This window comes from Macaca thibetana, chromosome 1 (assembly GCF_024542745.1).
Source record: "Macaca thibetana thibetana isolate TM-01 chromosome 1, ASM2454274v1, whole genome shotgun sequence".
Classification (NCBI taxonomy): domain Eukaryota; kingdom Metazoa; phylum Chordata; class Mammalia; order Primates; family Cercopithecidae; genus Macaca; species Macaca thibetana.
This window is the reverse complement of record NC_065578.1, coordinates 22,342,642-22,357,771: the sequence shown is the minus strand read 5'-3', so window position 1 is coordinate 22,357,771 and position 15,130 is coordinate 22,342,642. Positions and strand designations below refer to the sequence as shown.

Below are 15,130 nucleotides of genomic sequence, written 5' to 3'. Positions count from 1 at the left end.
AGTTCGAGACTAGCCTGGCCAACATGGTGAAACCCTATCTCTACTAAAAATACAAAAATTAGCCAGGCATGGTGGTGGGCGCCTATAGTCCCAACTGCTTAGGAGGCTGAGGCAGGAGAATCGCTTGAACCTGGGAAGCGGAGGTTGCAGTGAGCCGAGATCACACCACTGCACTCCAACCTAGGCAAGAGAGAGAGACTCTGTCTCGAAAAAAAAAAAAATTTTTTTTTTTTTGGTATAGATGGGGTCTCACTTTGTTACCGAGGCTGGTCTTGAACTCCTGGGCTCAAGCAGTCCTCTCACCTTGGCCTCCCAAAGTGCTGGGATGATAGGAGGGAGCCACCACACCCGGCTTTTCCTTAATCTCTCCAGTTTCATGGGGAATGAGGGCTGATCTCATACAGAGGCAGAAAACAAACCACAGTAAGAACCATGCTCATGTTTTCCAAATGCCTCAAGCCTTGCCACATGCTGCCATGTTTGTGATCTCATTAAGCCTCACAGTAATTCTGTGAGTTAAGCAGAGAATGGATTTTTTCCACCTGTAATCCCAGCACTTTGGGAGGCCGAGGCCGGCGGATCACGAGGTCAGGAGTTTGAGACCAGCCTGGCCAACATGGTGAAACCCCATCTCTATTAAAGATACAAAAAATTAGCCGGGCGTGTTGGCGGGAGGTGGAGGTTGCAGTGAGCCGAGATTGCACCATTGCACTCCAGCCTGGGTGATAGGGCGAGATTCCATCTCAAAAAAAAAAAAAAATATTTTAAAGAGAGGAAGTTTAGAAAACTAACTGGGCTAATATCACCCAAGGAGATAATTTTGGAGAGGCTGGGGCTAGAATCTTAGCTACTGACTCATCACAGCACTCTGGAAACCTCTCTGCCTTTCCCCACAATATCTTCCTTTCCCCAGGCTACTATCAGAATTGTCTCCTTAAAACTAAATTTTTTTATTGGTGTGCAGATGAGTGGATTAAAAAAAAACCCTGCATTTCTTTAGCTTAAATCTTTGAGCCCCATTACACCACGGGATAGATGTTATCAGTCATTTATACCCCAGTGTGAATGATTTTCAGATATTTTCTTGAGAAAGGAGTCATTAGAACTTTTCCCTTTTCATGCTCCCTTTGGGCACTTACGTGTTCTGAAGTCTGTGGGTCTCTTGAAGGAAGGGGCCGTGTCTTATGTGTCCCCACCATCTGGCACCATGCCTGGCTGAAACAGTCACCAAGAAATGCTTGTTGAAATGAATGAATGAATGGAGGAACTATGTTCCTTTCCTTGCTCATTCTTCCCAGAGCAAGCCTTCCTGGTAGTCCTACCATTTATACCAAGCGTGCCCTCCCCTCTACCTCACAGTGCAGTCTCTTTAGTCTCTTTTCTGCCTGTCCAGGGGCCAGAGTTAAGCATCACAGCTTAAGGGAAGCCTTCCCCATTCCTTCAAAGCAGACATGGCTCTGTTTTCCCTGGACTCCCAGGAACCTTCCATCATAGCGCTCATCACATTGCATGATAAGTGTCTGCTTATAATGGCTTTTTCTTTTTTTCTTTTTTTTTTTTTTTTTTTTTTTTTTTTTTGAGGCAGAATCTTGCTGTGTTGCCCAGGCTGGAGTGCAGTGGTGCGATCTCAGCTCACTGCAAGCTCTGCCTCCTGGGTTCACGCCATTCTCCTGCCTCAGCCTCCTGAGTAGCTGGGACTATAGGTGCCCGCCACCACACCTGGCTAATTTTTTGTACTTTTAGTAGAGACGGGGTTTCACCGTGTTAGTCAGGATGGTCTCGATCTCCTGACCTCGTGATCCACCCGCCTCAGCCTCCCAAAGTGCTGGGATTATAGGCGTGAGCCACTCGCCTGGCCTATAATGGCTTTTTCTTCCCTTCAATGATGATGTTCTTGAGAGCTGAGATTGTGTCTTTTTTTTTTTTTTTGAGACGGAGTCTGGCACTGTCCCCCTGGCTGGGGTACAATGGCGCAATCTCGGCTCACTGCAGCCTCCACCTCCCGGGTTCAAGCTATTCTCCTGCCTCTGCCTCCCGAGTAGCTGGGACTACAGGCACCCGCCACCACGCCGGCTAATTTTTTGTATTTTTAGTAGAGATGGGGTTTCACCATGTTAGCCAGGATGGTCTCAATCTCTTGACTTTGTGATCCGCCAGCCTTGGCCTCCCAAAGTACTGGGATTACAGGCATGAGCCACTGTGCCCGGCCAAGATTGTGTCTTTTTTACACAAGGTGTAGTGGGCACTCAATAACTAGTTGAATGACTAAACAGCCACGTGAACTTGGCAGCCAAGAGGATTAGGGACGGGAAGGGTATCTGGCTGGGAAGCTGTTTCCTAATAGATGTCTGTCTGACAAGGGCATCAAAAAAAAGTCTGTGGCTGGGCGCGGTGGCTCACACCTGTAATCCCAGCACTTTGGGAGGCCGAGGTGGGCGGATCACGAGGTCAGGAGATCTAGACCATCCTGGCTAACATGGTGAAGCCCAGTCTCTACTAAAAAATACAAAAAATTAGCCAGGCATGGTGGCGGGCGCCTGTAGTCCCAGCTACCTCAGGAGGCTGAGGCAGGAGAATGGCGGAACCCGGAAGGCGGAGCTTGCAGTGAGCAGAGATGGCACCACTGCACTCCAGCCTGGGTGACACAGTGAGACTCCTTCTCAAAAAAATAAAAATAAAAATAAAAATAAAAACAGTCTCTGAATGATTTGGGTGACTTGTCTCCCTGTACTGGTTAAAACTAGTTTCAGCTACAAGTGGCAGAATACCCAGTATAACAGTGGCTCAAATAAGAGATTTCTCTTTCATACTAAAGAAGTCTACAGATAAGTAGGCCGAGGCTGCTAGGGTAGTTTCTAATCACTCAGGACAAGGCTGATATCTTGTTGCTCCGCCATCCATTACAAATGGTTTCTACTTCATGGTCCAGGATTGCTGCCTGAGCTCTAGACATTGCAAGCACATTGTAACCAGAAGAAAGGGGTGACAGAGGGTACCCTTGCATTCACCTTTTTTCTTTTGTTTCTTTTTTTGGGGGGCAGTGTTTTGAGACAGGGTCTCACTCTGTTGCCCGGGCTGGAGTGCAGTGGCACGATCATGACTCACTATAGCCTCAACTTCCTGGGGTCAAACAGTCCTCCCACCTCAGCCTCCTGAGTAGCTGGAACTACAGGCACATGCCCCCATGCCCGGTTTTTTATTTTTTGCAGAAACGGAGTCTCACTATGTTGCCCAGGCTGGCCTCAAACTCTTAGGCTCAAGCGATCCTCCAGCCCCAACCTCCCAAAGTGCTGGGATTACAGCCGTGAGCCACCACACCCCAGCCCCTTTTTTTCTTAATTAAAAAAAAAATTGACTTTATTTTTTAGAGCAGTTTTAGGTTCACAGCAAAATTGGGCAGGAAGTACATAGAGTTCCCATATACACACAGCCTCCCAGTCTGTCAGCAGCTCTTACCAGAGTGGTATATTTGTTTCAATCAATGACCATACATTGACACATCATCACCAAAAGTTCATAGTTTACATTAGGGTTCACTCTTAGTGTTGTACATTCTGTAGGATTGGACAAGTGTATAAGTCCATGTATCCACCATTATAGCATCATACAGAAATATTTCCCTGCCCTAAAAAGCTTCTGTGCTTACCTGTTCCTCATCCCTCCCCCAATCCCTGGCTACCACTGATCTTTTTACTGTCTCCGGAGTTTTGCTTTTTTCAGAATATCATATAGTTGAAATCATGTAGTAGCCTTTTCTTTTTTTATTTGAGACAGAGTCTCACTCTGTCACTCAGGCTGGAGTGCAGGGGTGTACGATCTCGGCTCACTGCAACCTTCGCCTCCTGGGTTCAAGCAATTCTCCTGCATCAGCCTCCCAAGTAGCTGGGATGACAGGCACCCACCACCACACATGGCTAATTTTTTGTATTTTTAGTAGAGATGGGGGTTTCACCATCTTGGCCAGGCTGGTCTTGAACTCCTGACCTCGTGGATCCACCCACCTCAGCCTCCCAAAGTGCTGGGATTACAGGCGTGAGCCACCGCACCCAGCCGTAGCAGCCTTTTCAAATTGGCTTCTTTCACTTAGTGATATGCATGTAACTTTCCTCTGCATCTTTTCATGGTTTGATAGCTCATTTCTTTTCAGTGCTGAATAATGTTTCACTCTCTGGATGTATGACAGTTTCTTTATCCATTCACCTGCCGAAGGACATCTTGGTTGTTTCTAGATTTTGGTAATTATGAATAAAGCTGACATAAACATCCGTGTGCAGGTGTGCATACATTTTCACCTCATTGAGAAAATATGATGGAGTATGATTGCTGAATCATTTGGCAATGATTAGTTAAAAAACTGCCAAACTGTCTTCCAAAGTGGCTGTACCATTTTGCATTCTCACCAACAGAGTTTCTGTTGCTCCACATCTTTCCCAGTATTTGTGGGTTTTTTTGTTTGTTTGTTTTGTTTTTTTTGCACGTGTGTGTGTATGTGTTTAGATGGCCAGGCTGGAGTGCAGTGGCACTATCTCGGCTCACTGCAACCTCTGCCTCCCAGGTTCACGTGATTCTCCTGCCTTAGCCTCCCGGGTAGCTGGGACCACAAGGATGTACCACCATGCCTGGCTAATTTTTGTATTTTTAGTAGAGACGGGGTTTCACCATCTTGGCCAGGCTAGTCTTGAACTCCTGACCTCAAGTGATCCATCCGCCTCAGCCTCCCAAAGTGCTGGGATTACAGGTGTGAGCCACCGCGCCCGGCCTTCCTTGGCAGTATTTGGTGTTGTCAGTGTTTTGGATTTTGGCCATTCTAACAGGTGTGTAGTTCCTCCCTTCCTTTTTTATTTTTTATTTTTTTAAAGCCACTTTATTGAGGTAGGATTGACATGTAAAAGTTGTACATAGTCAGTGTATACAACTTGATGAGTTTGGGGATTATCTCCCTTCTTTGTAAGATACCTTTTGGAAGTTAACAAATAAAATATTATATTCCATGGCCAGGACTTAGTCCCATGACCACAGTTAGCTGCCAGGTAGGAAATGTAGTCTTTATTCTAGGTAGCCAAGTGGCCATCTGAAAAGTCAGGTTTCTTGTGGAGGAAGAAGAGAGAATGGACACTGGGAGCCACCCAGTGATCTCTGGCACATTACAGGGAAGGGAAATCTCAAACTTGCTTAAAGGAACTTCGTTGGGTGGGTTCAGGGATATTTTATGGAATTTCACCAAAGACATGATGTGTGGAGGTTGCCCCTGAAGAGGCAGCATCTGGAAAGTTGCCAGAAACCAGCACCGTTCTTCCTCTTCTGCCTTGCTGAGGCGGTATGCGGCTCGTTCACTTCTTTCTACACATCTGCTCCATTCTTTTCTCTCTGCATGTGGCAGGAAGGACATCCCAGCTTTAGCATTTCAGTCAGTTAACTAGCTTTCCAGAGCCCAATTCCAAAGTCCTTGGAGAGAGACTCTGATTGGTCCAGCTTGGATCAGGTGGGAGAGAGAATCTGATTGGTTTAGCTTGAATCAGGTGTCTGTTGAGTCTGGCTAGAACAAACAAGGTTGCAGGGGTCCACCTCCAGAGGAAAGGAGGGCAGTTTTCGGAAAATGGGTGTCATGGGATGGGAAGACTCCTCAAAATATATCTAGAGCAGAACATATTCCTCTCAGGTCCATGTCCCAGGACTTTGCAAACCGTCATTCATTTAGGTAAACATTTATTGAGCACCTTCTGTGTGCTAGGCACATGGATCTGCCCTCTAGGGATTTTGGAAATCTCTTTGGAAATTGTTCATATCTTTTTTTTTTTTTTTTTTGAGATGAAGTCTCACTCCCATTGTGCAGGCTGGAGTGCAGTGGTGCAATCTCAGCTCACTGCAACCTCCACCTCTCGGGGTTCAAGAGATTCTCCTTCCTCAGCCTCCCGAGTAGCTGGGATTACAGGTGTGCACCACTATGCCCGGCTAATTTTTGTATGTTAAGTAGAGACAGTGTTTCGCCATGTTGGCCAAGCTGGTCTTGAACTCCTGACCTCAGGTGATCCACCACCTTAGCCTCCCAAAGTGCTAGGATTACAGGCGTGAGCCACACTGTGCTGGCCCAGTTCTTCATATATTTAACCTGAATTGTCTGTTAGAGCAAAATCATAGCTCTTTAAATTACTCATCTTTTAGCTTTCCAGGTTTCAAGATGGGGATCAAGGGATTTGGTAAACACATGCTTCTGTTTCCCCATCTGGATTTTGGGGAACCATAGACGTGGCCATGTTTTCTCCTCTTTTTTTTTTTTCTTTTTCTGTTGACCAGTTTAGAAAGAAATGTTCTCCCCTCCTTGTCTTTGTCCCTTTAGTAAGAAACATTTTGGTTGTTTTTTGTTGTTTGGTTGTTTTTTGAGACAGGGTCTCCCTCTGTCACCCATGCTGGAGTGCAGTGGCACAGTCAGGGCTCACTGCAGCTTTGACCTCCCCAGGCTCAGGTGATCCTCCCACCTCAGCCTCCCAAGTAGCTGGGACTATAGGCACATGCCACCACACGGAGATGGGGTTTTGCCAAGTTGTCCAGGCTGGTCTTGAAGTCCTTGGCTCAAGTGATCCTCCTGCTTTGGCCTCCCCAGGTGCTGGAATTACAGGTGCACACCACCACACCCAGCTAATTTATTTGTTTATTTTTTCTTTTTCAGTAGAGACAAGGTCTCACTATATTGCCTAGGCTGGTCTTGAACTCCTGGTCTCAAGTGATCCTCTTGCCTCGGCCTCCCAAAGTGCTGGGATTATAGGCATGAGCCACCATGCCCAGCCTCATGTTTTAACCAACTCAAATATGTTGCCCTCTCCTTAATCTACCTGATTCTTTTGTTTTCTTTCTTCAGCCCTGGGATGGGCCTCCATGGGTCTCAAATATGGAAGTGTCTCAAGTTCACACCTGAGGAGGAAAATGTTAGGTTTCTAGCCCCTGTAGGAAAAGAACCCAGAACTTGGCAGACCTGTCTAGCATCAGCAGCAGCTGATGATAATGATCACCGGTGCTGTTCATTGAGGACATACTCCATGTCTAGCACCAAGCTAAATCCTGTATGTGCATCCTCTCATACATATAGCCCTCATACCAACCCTGAGAGGTAGGCATTGATTTCCCCATTTTACACATGGCTAATCAGGAAGCTCAGAAAGAATAGGCAACTTGTACCTGGGCACGGTGGCCCATGTCTGTAATTCCAGCACTTTGGGAGGCCGAAGCAGGTGGATCACTTGAGGTCAGGAGTTTGAGACCAGCCTGGCCAACACAATGAAACCCCGTCTCTACTAAAAATACAAAAAATTACAGGCGGGCGCCTGTAATCCCAGCTACTCAGGAGGCTGAGGCAGGAGAATTGCTTGAACCTGGGAGGCAGAGGTTGCAGTGAGCCAAGATTGTGCCACTGCACTCCAGCCTGAGCGACAAGAGCAAAACTTTGTCGCAAAAAAAAAAAAAAAGAATAGGCAACTTGTTCAAGGTCACATAGCCCCCGAGTAGTGGAGCTGAGCTTCAAAACTAGACCCCCCTTACTCCAGAGGCTTCCCATGCACCACAGGCCTCTGAGAACACTCCACATTGCCTCTGAGGTCTGCCCCATGCATGTCCTCCTGTGGGTATCATTTTGCATCTTTGGCGGTACCATTTCGAATGTGTTTACTAACTCTTGTCATGTAACTCTGGAAATCAGACTCTGATCCCATTTTATTTTTGTCATTGGAAAGAACAGCTGGGCTGGGGTCAGGGTGGGGCTGTGGTACATGGATGGAGCACTGTTCTGTGCTCTGCGGCTTCCCCACCATGTGACTCTGGGTAAGGGCCTCCTCTCTCTTGGCTTCAGTTTTCTCATCTATGGGCCCTTTCCAGCTCTGACATTCTGTGCTTTCCAAGTTAACTGTGCATTTCACAAGGATTTCATGAGGTTGTCAACTTCCACCCCACACTGAAAGAGGGAGTGTGTCTGGGAAGTTGCCCATCTAGGCTGAGCCTGCCTGGGACATGTGAGACTTGGTTCTTGTCATCACATCTCTGGCCTTTCCCACATTCTGATGTTTGTTCTGCAGTCTCTGGGCTTTGGGGTTATCTGGTGTTGTCTCTGCAGTTCTCCTCAGTGGGGCTGAAGTGTGCTCCCTCCACCCTCTGCCATCTGCCCAGATCCAGGTGACTGAATGCCTCCAGCCCCTCTCTGCTCACCCATAGCATCCTGGCCTCTTCCTCCTTGTCCTGACATAACTGTTTATTGAGCCTGGGGTTTGGTGAACAAGTCCCCTGCTTTTATCTTAAGGGAAGATAGAGATGTCTGTGTTCTCCCCTGTGGCCTTTTGCTCAACATTTTGTACATATTTACAAATCATTCATCTGCTCAGCAACTCCACAAGTCCCCTAGTATCATCCCCATTTTGTAGACAAGGCACTTAAGGCTAAGAGAAGTTAACAGATTTGTCTAACGGACACACCGGCTAGTGCCAGAGGCAAGATTCAAACCCAGGCCTGGCACACCCTGTCATGCCACATGACTTTGACTCACTACATTTACGTTGCATTGGATTCAGGGAGAAAAGTCCATGGTCTTCTTGGAGTGGTGTGACTGGTCTCTGGTTTCTGTGTGTTTTTTTGTTTGGTGGGGTAAATAGGAAGACCCTAGAGAGAAGTTCCAGAGGACAGCAAAACTCAATGTATTTGTTTGGGGGTGTGGGGGCTGGGAATCACAGAGACAGGGTTCCTGAAGGAAGCACCTTCTTCCAGCTCGGCATCCCTGAACGTCTATCCACATTTGCTTCTAGATCTTGGAAGGAGACCAAGCCATCCTGCAGAGAATAAAGAAGGCTGTGCGGGCAATCCACAGCTCCGGCCTTGGTAAGTGAGCCTGCTGGGTGCCCCGGCTCGTCAGGAAACTCCTCTCCCAGCCCTAGCCTGGAGCTAACTCCAGGCTCCCGTCCGTACCTCCACAGGCCATGTGGAGAATGAAGAGCAGTACCGAGAGGCCGTGGAGTCCTTAGGCAACAGCCACCTGTCCCAGAACAGCCATGAGCTGTCCACAGGCTTCCTGAACTTGGCCGTGTTCACCCGCGAGGTTGCCGCACTCTTCAAGAACCTGGTGAGGCCCCTGTCTCTTCCTTGCCCAGCCCTCAGCCGGACTCAGGGTAAATCTCATGGTCTTAAGAACCTGACTGGGAAAGAGTCTGTTTCCTTCCTTCTCCCGATTTGCCCTTGACCTCTGATCCATGATCTGAGGTCCCTTTTCAGCCCTGACCCTTCTTTTGGATAATCCTCCTTTCTCTCTGGCTTCTTACCCAACTAACTCTTCTCTCTCTGTTCTCCTCCTTCTCTTCACCCAGGAGCAGAGGAGGGTCTTACAGCAGGGAAGAGCCCCATGCAAGGGAGAGTTCCCTGGAGGAGCTTTGGGATAAAGGAGAGAAAGGCTCAGGGGGTCCTACCTTTATACCGCTACTGCTGCCGCCGCCACCGTCTCCTCCTCTCCTCAGTCCCTCTTTATCCTCTGCTTTCCCAGTCACATCTGCTTCGTACTCAAATCCCAGGACCTGTCCCTGCCCCACAAGCCTCTCAGCCCCTGCACATGGCCCAGTGGCCTCAGGTTGCTTCCTGATGGCCTCCTTGGTGACTGCCTCCTCTCTGGTCCTTCAAGTCCTCGCCTCAAGGCCACCCTGTGATAGCAGCTCTTCCCATGAGCAGGCACAGTTCTCACTACTTCACATGTTCACTCATTTAATCCAGGGTGCACAGCTCTGTGGGGCTTGTGTGACTGTTGTCTCCACCTTACAGGCTAGGAAACTAGGACCTCCAGGTTAAGCAGCTTGCCCGAGGTCACACAGTTTGGTCTGAACCCAGGTTGTCTGACTCCAGAGTCCAAGCATAAGCCTGGCTGCACTGCCTCCCAGGAAAGCCTCTTGTCTCCCTCCAGGCTATGGCACTGGACCAGCTTTGTGGCTCCAGTCCTACCCAGCATCCTCCCTGGTTGGCAGGGGCCACATCACCCTTGAGAGGCAGTGTGCTCAGTGGTTAAGCACCCAACCTTGGACTTAGACTCCATCTTGGAATCCCCACTCTGCTGCTTACTAAGTCAAGTCACTCAGTCTGCCAAGCCTCAGATCTCTCATCTGTGAAACTGGGATAATAATGCTACCAACCTCACAGGGCGGTAATGAGAATTAAGCAAGTTAGTGCCTACTTTATGGTAAGCGCTCAGTAAATGTTGGTTAATATTATATTAATGGCAAAACAGCAATGACTTTTGCATCAACCTAATAAAATCTGTCATTGTTATAGCTCTTGGCATAGCTGTGCCTCGTACACTGTCCTGCATGTAAAAGCCTTTAACAATGTTTGAGGCTGGGTGCAACAGTTCACATCTTAATCCCAGCACTTTGGGAGCCTGAGATGTGCGGACTGCTTGAGCTCAGGAGCTCTAGACCAGCCTAGGCAATGTAGTGAGACCCTGTCTCTACAAAAAAGTATGAAAATTGCTGGGTGAGGTGGCTCATGCCTGTAATCCCAGCACTTTGGGAGGCCGAGGTGGGCGGATCACTTGAGGTCAGACATTGGAGACCAGCCGGGCCAACATGGTGAAACACTGTCTCTACTAAAAAATACAAAAATTAGCTGGGCATGGTAGCAGGTACCTGTAATCCCAGCTACTCAGGAGGCTGAGGCAGGAGAATCACTTGAACCTGGGAGGTGGAGGTGGCAGTGAGTTGAGATCACACCACTGCACTCCAGCCTGGGTGACAGAGTGAGACTCCATCTCAAAAAAAAAAAAAAAAAAATTAGCCAGGTGTGGTGACGTACGCCTGTGGTCCCAGCTACCTGGGAGGCTGAAGTAGGAAGATCAATTGAGCCTGGGGGAAGTTGAGGCTGTAGTGAGTGTGATCACACCACTGTGCTCCAGCCTGGGCGACAGAGTGAGACCCTGTCTCAAAAAAAAAAAAATAGTATATGAGTTCAATTGAATTAGTGTCCTCCTTTGTCTTCACCTCTTCTCTCCCTGTTTCAGTCAAACTAGTGTTTCCTGGGGGTCTGCTGTCTGGTGGGCATTGTACCAGGGGTTGGTGATGCAGGAAAGTGTCAGACTGCCTCAGAGAGCCACAGTCTAGTGGGGGAGAGAAGAACTAAGGTGTGGACTAGTATCAAGAAATACCAGCAGCATGGTACAAACTCAAGGACCCAGCAGCTGGTGTCAGAGGCCTAGTGTTGCCATGGTTCAGAAAAGGGGAGATCAGGCAGGAGGAGTAGCCAAGAGAGGCTTCCTGGAGGAGAAGTCAAGACCCAAGCTGTATCTTGGAAGCTGGTTGAAATATTAGGCCTCTTTAGGTTGTGAAATTACAGAAACCCAACTCAAACTAGGTTACATTTTAAAAAGGGAATTCATTAGCCCCTGTAATGGGGAGTCCAGGGGTGCAGCTGGCTTTCCTTTTAAGATAGTTTATCTGTCTCTGCTCAGTGGGCAGGATAGCCCAGCAGGCCCGGATGCCCATCTTACCAGAATAAAGACGGTCTTTCTCCCATGACTTAGGCAGAAAAATCCCAGAGAGGATTGTGATTGGCTGGCTTGGGTTGCGTGCCTGTTCCCTATCCAGTCCCTCTATCCTGGGGCTGGGGTGCCCTGCTCAGATCTGACTTCTGCGTTTACCCCATCTGACCACAGAGGAGGAGTTTCCCACAGGAAAGGGGGTTCTGTGACCATTAGTAAGGGAGGCTCTGAAGCGTTAGCCAGCCCAGAACAACAGATGTGCTCTACTGGTCAACTCGAGAGAGTCAGAGAGGAGAAGGGAGGCTGCTTCTGGAGAGGAACAGGGGAGAGACTGACCATGGGATGCTGCTGGAGCAGTGCAGCAATGAGGCTGGAGCCATCAGGGGAGGGGCTCACTCCGACATACCTCAGCCTCCCATCCTGCCCCCTTTCACACAGGAAGCCTGGTGGGCAGCAGGTCAGCCATCCTAAGCTGACCCCAGAGCCGGGTCCTCTAGTCCTCCCCAGGCTCAGCATTCCTGCCATGACGGCCCTCCTCACTTGGCTGTCATCTCTTTGATGACATCTCTTCCTCTCCCCTGCTTCCCTTCCCCGCTGCTCTCTTTGCCAAGTGATGCTTCACCATACCCCGAATCCCTAGGGGCTGGATGCCGGTCACCTGAGGTAGGAATGGGCATCTGTTTTTTCCAGATTCAGAACCTGAACAACATTGTCTCTTTCCCCCTGGACAGTCTGATGAAGGGACAGCTGAGGGACGGTCGACAGGTGAGTCTCCATGCTGGGAGTGGTGTTGGGACAGAGTGAAAGAGGGGTGGGCAGGAGACTGTCGGGGGGCAGGGCTGGACTGAGGGTGGAGGCCAAGTGAAGGGGCTGTCTTAGCGGGAGTGCTGAGCCTGGGGAGATCTGGAGGACCTGGCTCAGGTCAGCCTAGGATGGCTGACCTGCTGTCTGCCAGGCCCCTTGTGTGAAACGTGTCTTGTAAATCTTACAGCCATACTATGAGGTAGGCTTTGTGGGTACGCTCATCCCCATTTTGCAGTTGAAATTCGAGGCCTAGGGAGTTAGGTAACCTGCTGATGGTTTACATAGCTAGGAAGCAGAGAGCCCATGTGGGAATCTAGGGATCCTGAATCCCATACTCGAGCTGTTCTCTCTGTGCCTGGCAGCCCTTGGCTGGATGCAGAGTGGAGCTCAAAGAAGGTGACAGAATAATCTCCCTGGGCAATCTGCCCCAGACGGCCCAGGGGAGGAGCCATGCTCCCCCAAGAGGGTTCCCTCCCTGCCCTAGGCTGCCAGCCTGGCACCAGTCTGCTAACCACACAAACCAGACAGGCAGCTTTTTCACCTTGGGAGTCTCAGGGTTATTCAGAAGGGTGTGAGCAGCCTGGCTAGATGAGGCTTAGGCAAGCTAGGTGGGGAGTAGCCAGGTCTCCCTGGCTTGCTGTATGGCCTTGGGTAGACTTCTCAACCTTTCTGCGCATGTTCCTTGACCTGTACCCTTGCTCTAAGAGGATGATCTAGCACCAGGCAGGAGAAAATACTGGGATAAAGTTAGGCAGGGGGGCGTTTGGCCTTCATCCTGCCATCCTCATGGTCATGACTGATCTCTCTTCTGAGCAAGAGGACTCAGGGTAGAGCCCAAAGATCTCTCCATACCTCAAGCCAGGGCCCACCAAACCTGACTGATTCTTGGCATCTCTGGGGAGAAGGTCTGCTGGGAGGAGGGCCTCAGCCCTGAGAAATGGGGTCAGCTGAGCCTGTTTGGTGGGGGCAGGTTTGCAGCAGGACTGTGGGGGCAGGGGCTGGTTAGAGATGGCTCTGAGCTGCTCAGGGGAGCACACTAGCATGTCCCCCTACAGGCAGTAGAGCATACTGTTTATTCCAGTGCTCCAGCTTCCCTTTGGGCAAATTGTCCTTTTTTAACCCACAGGATTCCAAAAAGCAGCTGGAGAAGGCATGGAAGGACTATGAAACCAAAATGTAAGTGGCCACAGCCAGGGTGGTTTGTCCAGGAGAGTAGTGCTTACACTGCAGCAGGGGGCTGGATAGGGAAGAACCTAAATGCTGCTGAGCCATGTCATCCAGAAGTGGGTGGCATCTGGCTCTGTAGAGGCCTTTACAGGGGATTGTTTATACCCAGACCTGACTGGATTCTGGGGACTGGGCCACGAGACCACCAAAGGAGCAATTATGAAGGGACCTCAGGATGCTGCTCGCAGAGTCCCATCTGCTCAGTGGTGCCAGACATGGGCAGGGATGGAGAGGAGCTAGCACTGACTGAACACCTCTGCGTGCTGGCCATTTAATCCTCACAGTCACCCAGTCATGTGAGAGAGAGGTATTAGTATCACAGTTACCACAGCAGGACTCAGAGAGGTTAAGTCACTTGCCCAAGGCGCCACAGCTTGGCAGAGGCAGAACTGGGGTTTATACCCCTTGTTCCTCGTTCTTCAATGCCAGGTGGTATGTCTAGAGGAGCAAATGGAGTTGATGTCACACTCAGGCTTCCTGTGTCCTATGCACACCACACGATACTCCAGATCTCTCACCAGCTACTGGGACATCATAGGGAAAGAAGGAGCCTCAGGCAACCAGTGGCCAGTTCCTCCTGGGCAGAGACTCCTTCGGCTCTGTCTTCTGAGGAGTCTGTCCAGATCCCAGCCCTCACCCTCTGCCCAGCCAGGCCCATACTGTGGAGCATTGTTTGTGCTTTTTTGTAAAATTTTGTTTTCTCTTGCATTTTGCCAAAGCAATTTATGCTTATTATGAATAATTCAGAAGATGTGGAGAAGTAAAAGAAGAAAAAAATTTAATTATCCTTAGCAGAGGATTAGGGTCATGGCAGGGGGTAATACTCTCTGTTGTTTGAATTTTTTTTTTTTTACAAGGTCTGGGTAACATTGCAATTTTCGTGATTAAAAAAAAAAGTCAGATGGGGAGAAACTACCCAAAAATAGGAGGAAAATTCTTAATTTTCAAGCCTAAAGTATTAACATTTTAACATTTCTTTTTCTTTTTCTTTTTTTTTTTTGAGACAGAGTCTCACTCTGTCGCCCAGGCTGGAGTGCAGTGGCCGGATCTCAGCTCACTGCAAGCTCCGCCTCCATTCTCCTGCCTCAGCCTCCCGAGTAGCTGGGACTACAGACACCCGCCACCTCGCCTGGCTAGTTTTTTGTATTTTTTAATAGAGACAGGGTTTCACCGTGTTAGCCAGGATGGTCTCAATCTCCTGACCTCGTGATCCACCCGTCTCGGCCTCCCAAAGTGCTGGGATTACAGGCTTGAGCCACCGCGCCTGGCCAACATTTTACCATTTATTTTTCTATGTACAAAGAAATGTTTTTATAAAAATGAGATCATAACAATGTACTATTTTGTAATCTCCTTTTTTCATTCAAAAATATATTGTAACCATCTTCGTACACCATTACATATTCTTCCACAACATCAAACAGTTGTGCCAAAACATGCATAAGCCATCATGTATTTAATCTGTTCCTGTCACTGGAGAAGCATCCTTGGATTTAAATGTTTGCCCCTACTCATAATTATTTCTGCAGGATCAATTTCAAGAAGTAGATCCTGGAGCTTTTTATTGTTCCCTCAGCTCCCAGAGCCATGGCACTGTTCCAGGCCTGAAGG

At 48.9% G+C, this 15,130-nt stretch overlaps 1 protein-coding gene across 3 annotated transcripts in view; it reads left to right on the top strand.

The window, feature by feature from the left end:
- The window catches only part of ASAP3 (ArfGAP with SH3 domain, ankyrin repeat and PH domain 3), a 54,914-nt gene that overhangs the window by 19,877 nt on the left and 19,907 nt on the right, over positions 1-15,130 (top strand). For all 3 annotated transcript variants that reach the window (XM_050790626.1, XM_050790634.1, XM_050790640.1), the window contains exons 2-5: positions 8,784-8,856; positions 8,952-9,097; positions 12,179-12,253; positions 13,419-13,468. In XM_050790626.1, coding sequence (XP_050646583.1) covers positions 8,784-8,856; positions 8,952-9,097; positions 12,179-12,253; positions 13,419-13,468 — 344 coding nt within the window. The remainder of the gene's footprint in view (positions 1-8,783; positions 8,857-8,951; positions 9,098-12,178; positions 12,254-13,418; positions 13,469-15,130) is intronic.